The sequence below is a fragment of the Solanum stenotomum genome, chromosome 9 (assembly GCF_019186545.1).
Source record: "Solanum stenotomum isolate F172 chromosome 9, ASM1918654v1, whole genome shotgun sequence".
NCBI classification, from domain to species: Eukaryota; Viridiplantae; Streptophyta; class Magnoliopsida; order Solanales; family Solanaceae; genus Solanum; species Solanum stenotomum.
Window position 1 is genome coordinate 4,626,878 of NC_064290.1, and position 18,978 is coordinate 4,645,855.

The 18,978-nt window shown below is 35.6% G+C and overlaps 3 protein-coding genes across 4 annotated transcripts; all 3 read left to right on the forward strand.

Annotated features, from left to right (window-relative positions):
* Positions 1-817, forward strand: LOC125875860 (heavy metal-associated isoprenylated plant protein 28). Its single transcript, XM_049556904.1, has 3 exons — positions 1-77; positions 199-274; positions 447-817. The coding sequence occupies exons 1-3, from the start codon at positions 69-71 to the stop codon at positions 815-817; spliced, it is 456 nt and encodes a 151-aa protein (XP_049412861.1). The 5' UTR covers positions 1-68.
* A 2,094-nt stretch (positions 818-2,911) lies between these two features.
* LOC125875845 (F-box protein At3g07870-like) lies at positions 2,912-11,048 on the forward strand. The gene is made up of 8 exons (XM_049556889.1): positions 2,912-3,386; positions 3,588-4,743; positions 4,863-4,953; positions 8,948-9,010; positions 9,092-9,151; positions 9,460-9,485; positions 10,590-10,772; positions 10,906-11,048. The coding sequence occupies exons 1-2, from the start codon at positions 3,292-3,294 to the stop codon at positions 4,708-4,710; spliced, it is 1,218 nt and encodes a 405-aa protein (XP_049412846.1). The 5' UTR covers positions 2,912-3,291; the 3' UTR covers positions 4,711-4,743; positions 4,863-4,953; positions 8,948-9,010; positions 9,092-9,151; positions 9,460-9,485; positions 10,590-10,772; positions 10,906-11,048.
* Positions 11,049-13,572: 2,524 nt separating this feature from the next.
* Positions 13,573-17,807, forward strand: LOC125875855 (14-3-3 protein 9). 2 transcript variants are annotated; one of them, XM_049556898.1, is made up of 7 exons: positions 13,573-13,791; positions 14,612-14,918; positions 15,025-15,112; positions 15,941-16,050; positions 16,156-16,304; positions 17,295-17,350; positions 17,469-17,807. In XM_049556898.1, exons 1-7 carry the CDS (start codon positions 13,719-13,721, stop codon positions 17,469-17,471), a joined length of 786 nt encoding a protein of 261 aa, XP_049412855.1. In that variant the 5' UTR covers positions 13,573-13,718; the 3' UTR covers positions 17,472-17,807. The 2 variants fall into 2 exon arrangements, with proteins under 2 accessions (XP_049412855.1, XP_049412856.1); XM_049556899.1 differs by having other exon boundaries at positions 17,298-17,350.
* The last annotated feature ends 1,171 nt before the right edge of the window (positions 17,808-18,978 follow it).

Consider the following 18,978-nt stretch of genomic DNA (forward strand, 5'->3'; position numbering starts at 1 on the left):
AAGCTTTATATTTTTGTAACTAAAGAAACAAAACAAGAACATATCTAAAGTTCATCAAGAGCTTGAAGATGACAACGGTAATCACTATCTCCTCTATCTTTAGTTTTTCTCTATAATCTATATATAATTCGATCGTAACGAAAGATTTTGAACCAATTTTATATGCCTTAATAAGTACTATGTTTTGGTTGAGTACAGATGACAGAGATGAGAGTACATATGGATTGTGCCGGATGTGAGAGCAAGGTCAGAAAATCTCTCGAGAAAGTTAAAGGTAATATACTTATATGCACTATATTCACAATAGATTCGATCCCAAAACTTTTGTCTGCTCTGATATCATGTTGAAGTGTGTGATCATTTCATCTAAAAGTTTAAACTGTTAGAAACAACACACATTTATTAGTTAATTATATTCTCAATATACTTTTTGACGTCAAATTCAGGTGTTGATAGTGTAGAAATAGATATGGCTATGCAAAAAGTGACGGTAACAGGATGGGCTGATCAAAAGAAAATACTCAAAACAGTTAGAAGAACTGGTAAAAGAGCTGAAATATGGCAATTTCCTCATAATCCTGAGATGAGAAATAACCCTAGTTATGTCACTGATCATTATTATCAACAACAAGGTTGCAGTGGTCCGGCCACTTATTACGCCGGAGAACCACCGGCTTCCGCCTATAACTATCGCAAACACGGCTACGATAACTATGGTCGTGCCTATAGTCTTTACAGGGGCAATTCAAACACATTTGGTAGTCGTGTTGGTGATGCATTTAGTGATGAGAATCCTCGTGGTTGTAATATTATGTAATATTGTTGTTTGATGTTTTATTTTTTTTGAGTATCTTATATATAAGTTCAATTATTAAGTGTAAGAGTCCGTTTGGATTGATTTTAAAAAATAGTTTTTAAATCAAAAATAAAAAATCAAACTTAAATGACACACTTCATATACGCTTTAATATTCCCTGTTTCCTTATATGTACATAAATTGTTACCACATTCTCATTTTTGTGGATGAAATTTGAATACTTAATTTAATACGCTCACACCTAATTACCGTTTCGTAGTCTCTTCTGGCAGTTAGCCTTTTTCCAAAAAAAGAAAAATTTAAGGAGTGTAATCACCCACAAAAATAAGTATGCGGGATAATTAACTAATGAAAAATTTATTGGTTGTATTTATAGGTTCGATTGAATAAGAGACTAGATGATTATCACCATGCACATACCGAAGGGCGAAGAGCATGCTACTTTCATGTAGACTTAATTATTATAAATTAGGATACTAGTGAAATGGTATTAATGAAAGGTAATTTGTATTTCTTTGCGTATATTCGAGATCTAAATGTTGATTCAAGCTTAGCAACTTACAAATTATATAAAGTGTTAGCGCAAGTTCTCGATGACAATAATAAAGAATTTTGTAAAAAACATTTCGATAATATTTCACGATTATATAAATCTCAAAATAGACATACACGTGCAATAATAAATATACACATGTACAACAATAGACATACAAATATAATGCATGAATATAATAAAGGTAATTAAAAAGCTACAAAGATTGACGTTAAGAATATTTTGGGCCAATAGATCAATAAAGGTATTTTTCTAGTAAGTTTTTAACCTTTTTTGTTCCCGAAAGTACCACATTGTACTCCAAAAAGTTAGGGGTCGTTTGGTGTGAGGGATAATACCAAATAGTCCCGGAATTAAATTATAGTACCGCTTATTTTGTTGTTTGGTTGGCAAGTTCGGGATAACTTATCCCGGGATTAATAATTAGTACCGGGATAAGTTATTCCTCTCTTTGGGTGGTATAATAATCCCAGAATAACTTATTTCGGGATAAAATAGGTAAATGACAAAAAATTGTCTCTTTCAACCCTTTTGTTATATCATTTTTTACATTAATGAAGGACATTTTTATAAACAAATAAATTGTTCTTAAAATTTATTATTTTGAATACAACAAACCAAACACTCAATAAAAAATAATCCCAACACAACTTATCCCATCATAACTAATTCCAACATAACTTATCCAATCATAACTCATTTTCAAACCAAACTTTCAAACCAAACGCCCCTTTAGTGTTAAGCTGGAAATATAATGGAGATATGAAGCTGCACAAATAAATTAGCAGCAGATTTAGGGTTCAACCAGGAAGGTGTAGAAGAGTGGAGTTGTTTTGCTATCGAAGAACAGAGAAATTCAATTCAGTTGAACAGATTCGCCGCCGGACAGAAATGTCGGATTATATGCCAAAAGAATTGATGATTAAGATCTTCACAAGATTACCAATCAAATCAATCCTTCGATGCACAAGTGTTAGCAAGTCATGGTATTCTCTTCTTACTAGCCCTAATTTTATCTCTACGCATCTTAATCGAAACAATATGATCACATTCTGATTCAAAATTACTCTGGAAACACAGAAATTGATATTTATGCTTTGTTCCGTTACAATGATAAAGTGGGAATAGAATACTTAATTTAATACGTTTACACCTAATTATCACTTCTTGTTAGTTTCTTTCCAAAAATTCAAAAATTTAAAAATTCAAGGTGTCTAAATGCCCACAAAGTAAGTATGCACTGCTTGATTAGCTAATGGAAAGTTCATTGGCTGTATTCATAGGTTCGGTTGAATAAGAGATGAGATGATCATCACCATGTAAATACCGTAGAACATGCTACTTTCATGTAGACTTAAACTATTAAAAATTAGGATACAAGTGACTTGGTACTATTGAAAGGTACTTGTATTTCTTTACATATATCCGAGACCCAAATGTTGATTCGAGCTTAGCAACTTACAAATTATATAAAGTGTCGGTGTCGCGTTATTTTGCGGTTACGTGAATCGAATTATATAAAGTGTCGGTGTCACGTTATTTCACGGTTACATGGATATCAAGAATAGACATACACGTGCTCAAGAATAGACATAACATGCAAAGAACGTGTGGTGAATCTAATAAAGGTAATAAAAGGATACAAAGATTGATGTCAAGAATATTTTGGGGCCAATAGAACAATAAAGGATATTTCTCTATCAGTTTTAACCTTTTTTGTTCCTGAAAGTACCACATTGTACTTCAAAAAAGTTTTGTGTTAAACTAGAAATAGATAATCGAGATATGAAGCTGCACAAATAAATTAGCAGCAGATTTTAGGGTTCAACCACGAAGGTGTAGAAGAGTGGAGTTAGTTTTTTTTAGCTCTCGAAGAACAGAGAAATTCAATTCAGTTGAACAGATTCGCCGCGGGAGAGAAATGTCGGATTATGTGCCAAAAGACTTGATGATTAAGATCTTCACAAGGTTACCAATCAAATCAATCCTTCGATGCAGAAGTGTTTGCAAGTCATGGTACTCTCTTCTTACTAGCCCTAATTTTATCTCTACGCATCTCAATCAGAAACAAGATGATCACATCCTGATTCAAAATTACTCTGGAAACACAGAAATAGATATTTATGCGTTATTCCGTTATAATGAGAAATTGGATCAAAATAACCACTTAGATTTTTCATTCAAGTGCAGTAACGGTGTCGTAACTATTGTGGGCAGTTGTAATGGGATTGTGTGCCTTGCTGCTGCCGACCAATTGAATTACTTGAATCATTTCTACTTTTGGAACCCATCTATCAGAAAGCCTGTAGAACTCCCAGAACAAATTTATACATGTGAGAAATGTGATACATATGCTTATGCGTTGGGGTTTGGTTTTGATCATGTTACCAATGACTACAAGGTGGTAAGAGTAGGAGACACTTCGTCTCATCCGTTTCCACCTCATGTTGATCTTTATAAGCTAAGTACTGGTGTTTGGGAAGACATTAGCCATGTCTCTCTGTCTTACCTATTCCTTGCCACTACATCACAGGCGTATGTGAATGGAGCTTCTCATTGGATTGCTTCCAAATGGGATGTATTATCATTTGTGAATGTGATTGTTTTATTCAACATGCATGATGAGATATTCTCAGAGATGATATTGCCGAGTAGTTTAATCAATGAGTCACGATCACACTATGATGAAATGTTCCTTTTTGTGTCAGAGGAATCTCTTTGTTTGGTTGATAATAACTATGACAAACGTGAACCTATTGATATTTGGATGATGAAAGAGTATGGTGCACCAGACTCATGGGTGAAACAGTTCAGCATCCAAAATAATCAGTTTGCACAACATATTCCTCTTCGTGATGACATTTTCTGGACACCTTATTCTGGAAGCGCTGCTCCAACTGAGCTTGAGATTGCTAATGAATTTCTGAAGCCAATGGCTATAAGGAAAAATGGTGAAATCTTATGGGAAGGTAACCGAAGATTATTTGTTTCAGTTGATCATACAGGTGAAAGGTTTAAAGATGCTGACATTGGTAACTCATCAAATGATTGGTGTTACAATCCACGTTATGTTAATTATTACAAAGAGAGCCTTGTTTTACCTGATAGATGGACAAATAATTGTGTTGGAGATGCTTGTGAGGAGTCATCCAATTTATGGAAGAGAGAGCCCAAAGATGGGAAAAGAAGGATCTCAAGGGAAAAATCTAAATATAGAATCCGGATTGCATCTCTTTTGCACATGAGTGGATTGCTTTACGTGTCAAAAATGAAAGGGAAATGGTTGCGGAAGAAAGGAAGGAAGATCAAGCAAGTCAAAGATCCTTCATTGTCCAATTAATTAGCTATGTTGCACTTGAAGTCCTTTAGCTCAGTAAGTTTTTGATTGAAGTTAGTTCACTGAAGTTTAGGTGTTGATCCCTTAGGCATATGCCAACTTATTTTCTCTTAAAAGTCTTCTCAATTTCATGCAAACATTACATTATTTGGCAGGGTTCAGTCTCACAATGAAGACCTCTTTTGATGTAGTGGAAGGTCAAAGCTTCCATGAGCCAGAAGCGTATGGCATATTTAATACTCTAGGGTACTGAAACTCTTTGTTCTAAAGACAGACTGTAAATACTTGTCTTAATTACTTTCTTGATAGATGTTTGGTGCATGATACTTCTAAGGTTTGTGTGTTTATCTATCTAATGTTTGGTGCATGATACTTCTAAGGTTTGTGTGTTTATATATCTATCTAATGTTTGGTGCATGATACTTCAAGGTTTGTGTGTTTATCTTGGCACCTTGGTTTTTTTAGTATACTAGAAAACTTTTACATCGTCTATTTACTGAAATTGGATTTGTTAGAGGATATCTGTTGTGTTTCCCCCTTGGGTAGCGCCCGTAGCATAGCTGTTATTACTCCAAAAAAACCAAACAGTATATGCTGGAACAATCTTTCAGGTTATCTTCAAATGCCTTGTGATCCTTCTTCCTTCACCGCAACATAACGGTTATTTTAGGGATATAGGCATAACTCACACAGTCTAATAAACCGTAATCACAGATCCAACAATTGCCTGTCACTACACAAATTGAAGTGCACATTTGCTCGTGGGTGCTAAACTTTTGGATTAAGAATGGTAGAATAGTCTTGGATTGTGGTTTGCAGACTAACTGATTACTGTTTCTCGCCAATTTTCTCGGTAGTAATTCTAAAGACCACTTATGAACTGCATTTAGTTGTCATGATCACATGCCTTTCTTTCTATTTTGTTGATCTTACAACAAGTTGTGATGGGCTTATCCTCTCTGGTTCCTTCATCTTCCTCTTCTCTTCTACATCTTGCTGATAGGAGTTTAGTCTTCGTCTTAGCTGAAATTTCAATTTCAGTTGCCATTAACATGCAGTTGCGCTAGGGTTTCTTTTGATGTACTAGCTAGAAATTTTATGCAACCAGTCTTTGCAGAAGTATATTTGCTTCTAGAAAGGAAACTGTTTGGGTTTCTTTGTCTGGTATTTCCTCCTTTAGCATTACTTTTATTTTGCTTGTTCTGCACGAAATTCGCTACAAGATGATGTGTACTTGACTGGCTTATATTTGTCAATGACACAGTCACACAGGTATACAGTGGTCATACTTCAGTCCAATACAATGCACCTCTGTCTTTGGTCAGTGAGGTATAGGGTCCAATGGCTTTTAGGTCATCACCAAATTTAGCTTTCTTCTTTCTCCCCAATTTCTCAATTTGTTTATTGAAAGAGAACAAACACTATCCATTAAGTAAAGTGAGGGTTTGTTATAGTGATTCGTGTGGTTGGTAACCCCTTTGAAAGTTGCAAGTCCTTGCTACTAACAACAACAACATATCCAGTGAAATCTCACAAAGTGGGGTCTGTGGAGGGTAGCGTGTACACAGACCTTACCACTACCTCGTGAAGTTAGAGAGGCTGTTTTCAAAAGACCCTTGGATCAAGGGTCCTTGCTACTGCTAGGGGTAAATAATTCTTCAACATAGCCACAAGTAGGTAGTCTACGACCGTTAGATTCCCAGAAAGATGAGCAACTAAGAAGAGAGGGATTTAAAAAAAGTGAAAGGTATATCGTCGATCTTTAGATTCTAAGATAAGATGAAAAACGAGAAGGTAAAGATATAGAGATCTTTCATTCTTTTAAAAGACAAATACAGTGCATTAATTTCATATCAGCATGTGTTCAAGAACTTGGTGGAATTCCTAATTCAGTAAGTCTAGGTGAATAACCGGCCCTCCTTGTACACTCAAAGAGAACTAGAAATTTCTGAAAAAGGGTAACTAATAAGTATAATTCAAGTAAGTTGATAAATAAGATGGAGGCCTTGAAGGAGGAGCCCAGAAAACATCATGGGGCATTCGGCCATTAGACAAAACAGTAGTAAGTAAATTGTACATTTCTCTCATATGAGAAGCAACTGTTTCCTGCTTCAGGCCTCTGTTTTGTCAACATGCCTGCCTGGCCATTTGCTTTAAAATGCAACATCTGGATCTTGCTAGGTTCCTCCGTTTTCTCTTCCAGGTTTTTACACTGCATTTTTTTTGTTTCCTATTGTATCTTCCGTTGCCAAAGTTTCTGAAGCTTCTTTGTACTCTAGAACATCTCCAGCCTCCTCACTCTTCTTTTGCAGTTGGTTTCTTCATCACCATGCCTGTGAACTGGTTTTGTTTGCATTCTTTTGAACCAGTAACTTTTTATTCCTGAGCATGCCCTAATGCTGGCCACCTCCAAAAAATTATACTTTATAGAAACTAATTGCAGTAATCCCATGAAGTCAAGTAACTGAACTTCCTCTTCTATACATTGTTCTTTACACCAAGAACATAAAGAAGTTATGACTTTCCACTTGATCTTCTATACGGAGCTCTCTTTGCCTTCAAAAATCCTCTCATTTCTCTCCTTCCAAATGTTCCACCAAATACAGGCAGGTATTGTATTCCACCAAATCTTCTGGCACTTGCTACCTCCCATCCTAATCCAACAACATAAAAGATTAGCAGTATGCTCTGACATAGACCAGTTCACCTTAGCGGGCTTTAGCCAAATTGATGAATGATGCCCACCCTTGTGCTGTAACTCTTATAATGTAGGAAAAGGTGGTTGTTTGTCTCTAAAGCCTCCTTACATGATGAGCATCTTGAAGCAATGTAGATTTCCCTTTTCTGTAGTGCGTCATGAGTCCGACAAGATATAGCTCTTCTGACTACTAGCCAGGTGAAGCATTTCAACTTGATTGGTGCCACATTTTTCCATACAAATTTCCAGTCCTGTTGACCTCTCTGTTACTTCAGTCAGCCTCCTATTGTACACCCCATTTATTAAGAATAGTCCATCCTGATGGTGTTTCCATATCATGTTATCAGGTTCCATAGAATAAACTATTATTTATTATCTATTTGCATTTAAGGGTTTGAATTTGTATTTTAACTTGGTACTTGGTTTCTCTGCTGATAGTTTGGTTGACTTTCATTTTCCCAATAGTTTAGTTTGTTTCTACCGACTTCGGGGTTAAAAGGTGAAGTAGAGGAAAGAGTTGAACTTGCAGATCAAGTGTTTGGCTAAAGTCTTGATCAAGCTTAGGCTTGATTGCATGGATAACTACACATTTCTCTCCTTGATCTTCTTTCTAAATATGTGGCATGACTTTTGAAGTTTTTTTGATAAAAAATCTTGTCCGTTTAAAGTTATCTTTATTGCTTTAGATTTTCTTTATCCAAAATTTTCCGTATAATAATACTAATTTGATAAATTGTTTGGGGAAGCAGGTCCAACAGTAGTAAAGAGGGTAGAACAGTGTAGTCAAAGGCGTGCTTAAGCCCTGAAGTGAGGCTCAAAACGTGTTGAGCGCTTTGCCTCGCTTTATGTGCGCTTCAATGTCGTCATTAAGGTTTTAAGGCAAACTTTTCCTTGCCAATGAGCCTTTTCTGAAGAAGTGACACTAAACAATTAATATTTCACTTTATCATGATCTTTTTCAATTTCTTTGGTCATATGTTAGTCATTCATGTTTATAGTTATTAGTCTTGGACTAAACATATATATTTGTATTCTTTTCTCCCTTTGCGCCTTTTTTCATTGAAGCCCACACTTTATTTGTGCTCTGCGCTTAAAGTCCCAACGGACCTTAGAGCTTTTTTGCGCTTTTCACCTTTGATAACACTGGGATAGAACACTTGCAGCAACAAAAAGTTTGGGAGCAACAAGTTTAATATCCACGGATGCTGGACAAACAAGCTAATGCCCCAACTCTGATAAGAAATAAGCTGATAGAAATTTTAGGTGCCGTGAACTCTACCAACTTATGATAGCTAATGAAAAGCGTATCCTTAATATGAAAAACTCTTGCTAGACTTCCAAAACTGGTAAACATATCAGATCTAAAATTTATTGAACTCTGGATTGAACACACTGTTTCACCGTTTTACAATTACCCTTTTTCAAAAAAACACAAACTCTATTTCACCATTTTGTGCAAATGCTTATTTCTTCCTCTGCATGAATATGTCTTTTCACTTACTATTCTGAACATCTATTCTGATCATTGCCTGATCTACGCAGTTACTGAGCTTCCCTCATTTCCCGCTTTTGACATAGGAAGTCTTCATTCTATCTATGAGGAAGGTAAGTTACTGAAAGTTGTCATAACTTTAGCCAAATCTACAAAAAATCATTAATATATATTGACAAATATTTTTATGTTAGGTTCTACATCAGGTGCTTGTAATAAAAACTGCAATACAGCTAAGCCGTCCATTACTAAAGGTTTGTTTTACATAGTGTTTGTATTGTTGTATCGTATATACAATGTTTATTTTGATTGTTAACTAAAATATATTATATTATATTGCTAATTCTGTCATTACGTAACAGTGAAAAGCGCCCTTTTATGTAATGACTTTATATGGTGTGATCGCGTCGTTACCTAATTTCTCTTTCAAATTATGTCCTTACTTAATATTTCATAATTCTATTTTACCCTTTACCCTATATTATTTAACTCCATTGAAATACCCATACCCTACGTTTGCACTCTTTTTCTTTCTTCTTAGTTAACTATTTTATTTGCTCAGGTTTCTGCCCTTGTTTCGAAATACAGGTACTTTTTTTTGTCCATAACTATATTCTTAAAGTTATTATTCTGCTTTAACTATATCTCAGTTTATGGAGAACCTTTTTTGCATTTCCTTATTTTCATCACTATATTTATTAGTATGAACTTTAACACGCGAACAATAGTATAGATGCTAAGAGAACCTGGACCATTAACAATTAATAACATGACTTGTTGGAAAACACTTACTTTGTTATAAGTTCTGGACCATACATGATATGCTTGATCCAAAAGAAAAGAATGTTTTCAAATTCTTTTTGAAAATAATTGTCTTTGAGTTGCATGTCTCTTTTTTTTGTGAAGTGAATCTGATGCTATTCTATGTAGCATGTGCTATTGAGTAGTTTATGTTGATACAGTGTAAGCAAGGAAGTCGGCAAAAAAATTAGCAGAAATACAATGTCTTAGTTGTTCTTCCAAATTGGTGATAAATTTAATGCATACAATAGTTTAGGGTATTGTAGTAAACTTACCTGTTACAATACAACACGATACAGTCAAACAAAACGTGAAAAATATTATTAAACAACAACAAACGGTACAATTTATCCAAACGTTGTATCTACAATATAATACAATTAATTGTGATATGATGGGCTACAATAATACAAACAGAGTGAATAGTCTCATGTTTAATTCATACCAGTATGTGTTCTCATTCTTTCACTCCTTGCACCTTTTAGAGTGTCCAGGTCACCGGCAAAATAAAAGAACTGCTCTGAATATTGAACTTGGCTCAAACTATGTACCATTTTAAGGTCTTTGAATTGTAAATTTTGTTGTGCAAAATGATTTGAATATGAGCCTCTTGGAGTTTGTTGTGCCATTCATACGATTAAGATAATTAAACACCGAATGCCAAATATAGTGTACTATTTATCAACCATTACAGTTCAGTAACTTCTTCTCGGATCACAACCTTGACTCCACGTAACTGAATGACTTTGAGAACCGTCCTTGGTCACTTCATATATCCGTCAGCATTTTGTCTCTTTATATCACTGCTTATTTTACTGGCAACATTTTCCTCCATTAGACATAATCTACATATATAATTATTAACCAACTGATTTATCTTCTTCCCTTCAGAATTCTGAAAGAGCGACCATTGGATCTACCATAAGATAAACTATAGTTCCCCTGACAGCACAACTATTGTTGAACAAGCGATATTTCATCAACGAGCTCTTAGACGTTGGCACAACCGCTTGTTCAGCAATGATCTGCTGCCAAGTGAACTTTGGTTTACACCGGCTCCAAACTTCTGTTAAGGTATGTGAGCCTGTTCTGCTTATTCTGACATTCTTTCTACTTGTACACGACGTATAATAAGTGAAACTTGATGTTACAACCAAGGTCAATATTGGTATTTCCTTTTGACAATATTTTTCTTTGCTTATTTCAGTTGTTCATGTCATCGGCTACCACAGAGTTTTTATTCCACTGATATGCCTTTCATGCCTGCTACACCCAGAACATTGTTGCTCCAACAGAGAGAAGAGCTTTCTTACTCTTTCCTATTCGTTTGTTCTTTCAATTTCCAATTTTTATGTCAAATTTGGTCTGTTCTTCTCAGATTGCTCAGCTGAAGTAGTGCTCTTAACAAAAGAAAGACAACAAATATTGGTGCTTAACTGCCCACCTACATGATGAGCTTATTTCCAATCCCCAAGAACATTGAGAAGAAAATTAATAGGCTACAGAGAACTTTTCTATGGCAGGGTAACAAGGAAAAGGGAGGCTATAATCTGGTAAAGTGGGAGTCAATCACACTCAATAGAATCCAAGGAGGCTTAGGCCTGAAGAACCTGAGTCTACAGAACAGCTGTCTACTTCAGAAATGGTTATGGAGATTTTGTACTGAAGACAGAGCCTTATGGAGAAGATTCATTGCAGGCAAATATGGTTTATTTAATCAATGGACAACTAAAGAGGTTATGGGCACTTTTGGATGTAGTGTTTGGAAGACCATTAGAAGATTATGGCCACACTTCAGGAGCAACATATGCATCAGTGTGGGGGATGGTCTAAAGATTGTGGAATAATCATCTGTTCATTCACTGTCAAACCGCTACAAGGTTGTGGAATACGTTTTTGTGCAGTCTGAGGATTAGTTGGGTGATGCCAAAGACTACTTTGGAGGTCCTGAACAGCTGGCCAGGAGTTGGAAGTAGAGGCAAGAAGGAAGAATGGTGGAAGCTCATCCCAGCATGCATCTGGTGGTCTATATGGAAGGAAAGGAATGCTAGGTGTTTTGAAGGACAGAAAATCAATTTTCAGAGGATTAAAGCAAACTGTAATAGTCTTCTATTTTTTTGGTGTAAACAAGACTTGGTGGGGGATGGGTAGAATTAATTGATTTCTTAGGAAACTTGTAATCTGATTAACATCATGGAGGTGTGCTCATCACGCTATGGGATGTAAGTTTCCAATTCGTCATCTCTTGGATGATGAATCTTTTGTGAATACAAAGTTACCCTTATCTAAAAAAAAAATAGGAAAAGCAAGTCCAAACCTTTATTGTTTTAGGTACATATTTTCTCCCTAACAGTACCACAGATGTTGTCTGGGCTATTGATAGAAAGGTGCAATGAACTATTCATGCTAATTTTTGTTACGAATATGATATATGAAACCATTTCCATTGGAAGTGATTTTGCTTTTCAATTTTACAGGTGAAAACCAAATGAAACTGATCTCAGATGCTGTTCATGACGTGAGTTGCTGCCAAATTAAATTTCAGCAATAATAATTTTCTTTCATCCATTATAGTAAATATTTATTTATCTATTTGGATCCACGAACAGCTTAGCCACTAACATAGAAGTAAATTGATTTTGTAGCTACAGTTTCAGCTTTAAATCATATTGTTGTTACTGATGTTGATCATTTAGAAAGTGTGCGGAGAAATGGTTCTTTGGCCTATACAATTCTTTTTTAGAACTGAAGAGTCTCAAACAGAGAACTAGAAGTGTTTTTGTATCTTCCCAAGAGTACCACATTGGACTTCCAAAAGGCTTTTGTGTGTTCAAAGTGAACACTGAACAGTCACATAGATTCATGGGTGAAAAAGTTCAGTATTATGTCTCGTTACTTTACACGAAATTATATTCCTCTTCGTGATGATTATTTCTTGACAGCTTACTATAATGGAAGGTCTGCTCTAGATGAGCTTGTGGTTACTCATGAATTGGTGAGGCCAATGACTCTATAAGGAAAAATGGTGAAAGCGAATCGTACAGTATTGGTTTCAGTTGATCATGTTGTTGGAAAGTTTAAAGATGTTGGCCTTGGTAACTCTACAAATGGTTGGTGTTACAATCCGCGTTATGTTGATTATTACAAAGAGAGCTTAGTTTTACCTGATAAATGGACAAATAATTGTGTTGGAGGTGCTTGTGAGGAGTCATTTTTACGTGATAAAAATGAAAGGGAAATGGTTGCAGAAGAAAGAAAGGAAGAACAAAAGATCTTCATTACCTAATTAGCTATGTTGCACTTGATTTATTGACTTTGGCTATGTTTTGGCTTTTGGCAAATGTATGAGAGAGTTAATGGTGAAGTGGATTACTTGAGTCATTTGTGCATATTATTCCTGCTTTCCTTTAGCCTACTAAGATCTTGATTGAAGTTAGTGCTCTGGATGAGAAACAAGTTATCCATGTACTAATATGTTTAATTTAACGTTTTGGTTGATAATTTAGAAATCTGCATAATTAATACATGTATAAGTTATGAGAGAATCTATGTATTATTTTATGCAGGATAAAACGTGAAAATTTTGTATAAAATTATACATAAATTCACTCATAACTAATCCCTATATTAAAAATACCTGCATAACTCTAATTAGCTACCAAACGACTCCTAAAGTTTTATGGAAGTTTAAAGGTTTCAATGTATTCCCACATATTTTATTTGTCACAAATTAACAGGACAGTCACATGTAAAAAATAAATTTTTGTAGGGGTTAAATTTAATTTGAACTTCTCTAGGGGCTATTCTAGTAGAAAACAAAAGTTAAAGGATGACAAGTGCTATTTCCCTTTTAAGGAAGCCCTTGTTAGATAAAACTCCACTCACTGTAGCTACTGCCGTAAAATCGTCATCGAGAAAGCACATTCACACAGAACCAGAGAAGCAAAAAGGGAGAGAATAGAGCAAACTCTCTGTCTTCATTACAAAATATCTTTGATTTCAATTTGAGAGAGATCGGAAATGGCTTCTTCCAAAGAACGTGAGAACTTCGTCTACGTCGCTAAGCTCGCTGAGCAAGCCGAACGCTACGATGGTTAGGGTTTCTACTTTTTACTGTGTGTAGATCTGTTATTGTTTCTGTTTCTTTTGAGTATATGCTTTAATTTGATGTATCTCTCATGTGATTACTCTGAAAAGGTTCGGAAATGGAACTGTTAGTTATGTTTTTGTTGCTCAGAATGTAAAATTTTACTGGAATGCTGCGCTTGTTGCTTTCGATGTTTTAAAGTTTTATATATTAGTAAATGGACTTAGGTCAGCATGGATTAACTTTTGTTGATCCGTTTTGGTTAAATGCAGTTAGACTCTAGTCATTTTATGTACGTTGTAGGACTTTTAGTACAGAGATGGTTGATCCGATTGAAGGATGAATTACTCATAAGTTGATTATATTGAGATGCAACAATTGGTGCTTTTGAAGTTTCATATATCAGCAAATGGACTTAGGTCAGCAGTTGAGCACACAAACTTTGTTGATCCACTTTGGTTAAATGCAATAGAAATGCAATTAGGCTCTGATCGTTTTATGTAGGTTGTAGGACTTCAGTACCTTTAAGGATTCGTACGGAGAGAGTTGATGCGCTTGAAGAATGTTGAACTACTCATAAATGGATTACCGGTTACTTGGAATTTGAGTTTTCGTTGATATGATACAGTTGGTGCTTTTGATGTATTAAGGATTTTTAAAAATGTATTCAGAATTAATATGTTAGCAAATGTTTTTTATCTGCTTGGAAGTTCTACACAGATTTACCTTTTTTTGATCTGTTTGGTTAAATGCATGGAAAATGCAACTAGATTTCATATTTTATGTAATTGGTTGAGATTTTAAGGAATTGTGAATTGTGGTACAGAAATGGTTGAAGCAATGAAGAATGTCGCAAACATGGATGTTGAATTGACTGTGGAGGAAAGGAATCTTCTTTCTGTTGGTTATAAGAATGTGGTAGGTTCTAGGAGAGCATCTTGGAGGATCTTGTCCTCTATTGAGCAGAAGGAAGAATCTAGAGGAAATGAGCAAAATGTCAAGCGAATCAAGGAGTACCTGCAAAAGGTGGAGTCGGAGCTCACCAACATTTGCAATGATATTATGGTGGTCATTGATCAGCATCTAATTCCGTCATGCACTGCAGGCGAATCAACTGTGTTTTACCACAAGATGTGAGGGTTCTGATTTCTGTTTGTTGTCGGTCTGAGTTCTAAATATATGTTGTTTTGGGAAGTTCAGAAAACTGGAGTTGTTAAGCTGATCTGTCTCTGCCTGCAGGAAGGGGGACTATTATCGTTATCTTGCAGAATTTAAAGCTGGTAATGACAAGAAGGAGGTTGCAGAGCTTTCGTTGAAAGCATATCAGGTATATGGTTTGCTTGCGACTTGGCTTCTCAAAAATAGAGTGACTCACATGTCAGTTCCCATGCTCCCCCTTATTCTTGATAGTGGAAAATGTCCTAGATGCTATCATTAATCCCTTGAATCTTTCTTTTTTTGGTTAGAATCAGTGTTTCTAACTGTAATTTTAATTTAAACTTTTTCTATAGTCTCTAATCTGTCATAAACAAATATTCGCTGTTTCTGAGAATAGTGCTTCTTTACTTGTTTTTAATATATATACTCTTCAAAGCAGTTCTTAAGTACACAAGTAAAAGGTTGAGCAGTAAAAGTAGGTTGATTGTCAGTGAATGGTTGATTCATAATCTAATGACCTGCAAAGTGAGAGGAGTTTGCTTGTTCAAAAGCTTGTCTTAGAATGAAACTAATACTTTTTCTTAAATCCCACACTTCATTTGCATTTTGTGCTTAAAACCCCACCAGAACTTAGAGCTCACTTTTCCTTTTGTTAGCATTTGCTTGGGTATTATCACAGTCCTCTTTGACCAGGATAGTCTGTGTCCCATTATTTAAAAACTTTTTTGGGTGGCGGTAGGCCTGTGAATAGTGGAAGGAAGGTAGAAGAGGGAGTGTCTTTTTTATGGATTAGAACCTGCATCTAAGAGAAGTGGGTCAGAGTAGCTACCAGTAGGCTGCAACCCAATTCTTGTATTGTATAATAAAATCCAATTCTTTCCTTTTTTCTTTTCTCCAATTCTGTATGCTGCATTTAGATGTTGAATTCCCTATTAATTTGGTGATATATGTGTGTCTGTCTGCTTCCACTTATTGTTTGTTGCTAAAACTTGTGCAGTCAGCTACAACTGCTGCGGAGGCGGAATTACCACCCACTCATCCAATTCGTTTGGGACTGGCTTTGAATTTCTCTGTTTTCTACTATGAGATCATGAATTCACCTGAAAGGTTTGTCTTTTGTATATTCATCTTCTTGAAGCTGTCCATACCTTTTTTAATCGGTGTGTCCATACTTGTTTCTAGGCTCAGCTGATTATAATCTGTTTTCTCCAGGGCATGCCATCTGGCAAAACAGGCCTTCGATGAAGCAATATCTGAGCTGGATAGCCTGAATGAGGATTCCTACAAAGACAGCACCTTGATTATGCAGCTTCTAAGGGACAACCTCACCTTGTGGACTTCTGATCTTCCAGAGGATGCTGGTATGCTTTGACTCATATCCTAATATCCTATGACACCTTGGCGTTTGTATAATCTAGAGTTTTCCTGGTGTTCATAATTTTCCCTGGTTGACAGCACTTTATTTATCTACTTATTTGTTTCTTATAATTATCTCTGTTTAGCTTGAAATTACTATTCTCAGGCTTGGTTGAGATCTTTGCGTGTCTTTTCTGCTAGTAGTTGCTATAGTTTCTTCAGTGGTTTTGATAGCTTAATCACATGTGAGATGTCTACAGAAAAAACTAATTTGGTTCTGCAACCTTTTAGATAGCATTAAGAGAACTGCCCCAAGGGCTTTGGTATAAAGGTAAGAGCATAGCGTGTGATATGCGAGTTGGGAAGTTGTCATGGGTCAAACCCTGACACATATAGAAGCCTTGTATTTAAGTGGAGTAATAGAAGGAAGGGCCCATTATCACCTAAGTTTTGAAATGTGCACCATTGCCTTTCCGAGATTTCTTGGTTTCAGAAAGGAAAAGTTAAGAAGATGATATTGTAATACTAAGTGCTAACTCACTATTTTAACAAAATAAGTCCAGGGTGATAAAGAAGAAGTGTGGCATTGCTTATTCCTTGAAGGAGAAAAAAAGAGTCAGGCAAGGAAGTATTAGTTCTTGAAGGGTTTTTCTTATGTCATGGGTTTCTTTTCTTGCATAGGATTAACCATGCAGTTTTCTTGGTGTTACCTTCAGCTGAATCTTGGGTATCTGCTTGTATTTTGACAGTGTACTTGTACAATTTTTTCAGTTAGTTTACATGTGCCCTTCAATCAAAATGCTATTCCCCAGTGAGTAATTATTTCGTTTAGAAATATATGATAAATGCAGCGCAAGATAGTTTGACAAGGCATAAAAACGTGATATTAATAGCAGTATTGGGGGTGGAGCTAGATGAATATATTGCCTAATTTACTGAATCTGAGGGGAAAACTTGCTAATTTTGCGTGTTAAAATTTTGTTGCCCTTTCACAGAAGATGCCCAAAAGGGAGATGCCACAAACAAAGCTGGTGGAGGTGAAGATGCAGAGGTAGATTCTTTATATCCAGTCTCCTTCCTTTTGAGTCGATTTTAGATTTTTCTAGACTGGTAGTAATTCAATTACGTAGTCATTCCAAATCATAATATACTTTTTTGTGTTCTTGCAGTGAATGGGCCTAATGGTTAGAACTACTATGTGTATTTGGAGGTGTGAGGACAAGGATACGCCAAGGGGGGTGTTTGTTTGTTGAGTCTTAGTAGATACTTCTATTATGGGTCTGTCGTGTCAGATTCTTCACATGTTAATTGGTTGTCTGCAACTCAGTGTGTAATTTGTATCCCTGTGCTATTTCCTCTCTCCGTATAGTGAGTTGTTTCAGTCTTTAGATAATTGCTGGTCTATAGGTGGTTTTATTTTTCAGATGACTGCCGCAGCCAAGTGGAGGATATCAGCTATTTGCTTGTCCTCTCACCCTTATTATCTCAATGTCACTTAATTTCCATTATTCTCTCCTTTTTCATTTAGTTTGAAGCTGAGCATATTTGCTACTCTATGTTGGTGCATATTATTGGTATCTTTTACCCCAATAGTATTTATTCTCTCTGCATGAGTAATCTTTTACCCCAAAATAAAGGATATGAAGAATTAGAATTAGTGCCAGTTATTCTTGCTTATTGAGCCAAAGCAATGACAAAAATGCCTTGACAAATTTGGTGGGGGTAGATTGTTGATAACTAATGACTTTTCCCAAGGAGTTGTGCTGTTTGGTTTTTCTTAGGGGAAGATTGTTGCACGTTTCCTTTTTCTCTACATCTTGATGGAGGTTGATTGGTTATATTTGACTTTCTTATATCCTTGTATGTGGCCAAAAGTAGTTGATTCAAGAAGAATAAGTATTTTGTCTCTGCTTACTTTAATAGTGTGGACGGTTACGTATTCATGTTGAGTATCTTTTAATAGAGTGGACGGTTACGTATTCATGTTGAGTATCTTTTCTATCATCTGTTTCTTGGAACTGCCATCAGGTGTTGTTTATATTTGACCAAATAGCATGGTTACAGCTGCCCATGCTTGGGAAAAAAGGGAAGTTTGCCTGTGCTAGTTCATGTTTAAAATCCTCTTTCAATTGTGCCTCCCCTTGGGCCTGTTTGGATTGGCTTTTGGCTTATGACTTATAAGCCAAAAATCATAAGTTAGGATTTCCAACTTGTGGCTTTTGGTTTATTTTTGTTATTTTGGCTTTAAAATAAGTGCTTATAAGCACTTTTTAACTTTACCCGAATATTTTAAAACTGCTTAAAAGCTATTTTGGCGTAAAATCACCTAAAATAAGTCAATCCAAACGGGCACTTAGTCTGCCGTCTTATACTTTTCAAATAACTATTCACTAGTATACTGACTTGTCATTATCAATCTATTATAACTTGATGACATGCATATGCATCCCGCTCTCGCCACTGTTGGCACAGTGCAAATTTCAAAATTGTCCCTTGGCATTTGATAAGCAACAATTTGTCATCTCGGAGAAATTTCACTCTTCAAAATAAATTTCTTTTATAACCACTTGTTCATTTTGAACATCTTTAATAACTTGAAAAGGAAACTCATATTCGTATAGCTATCGTTACAAGTGTTTTAATCAAATTAACTTCTTAAAAAATTCTTAGTATTTTACT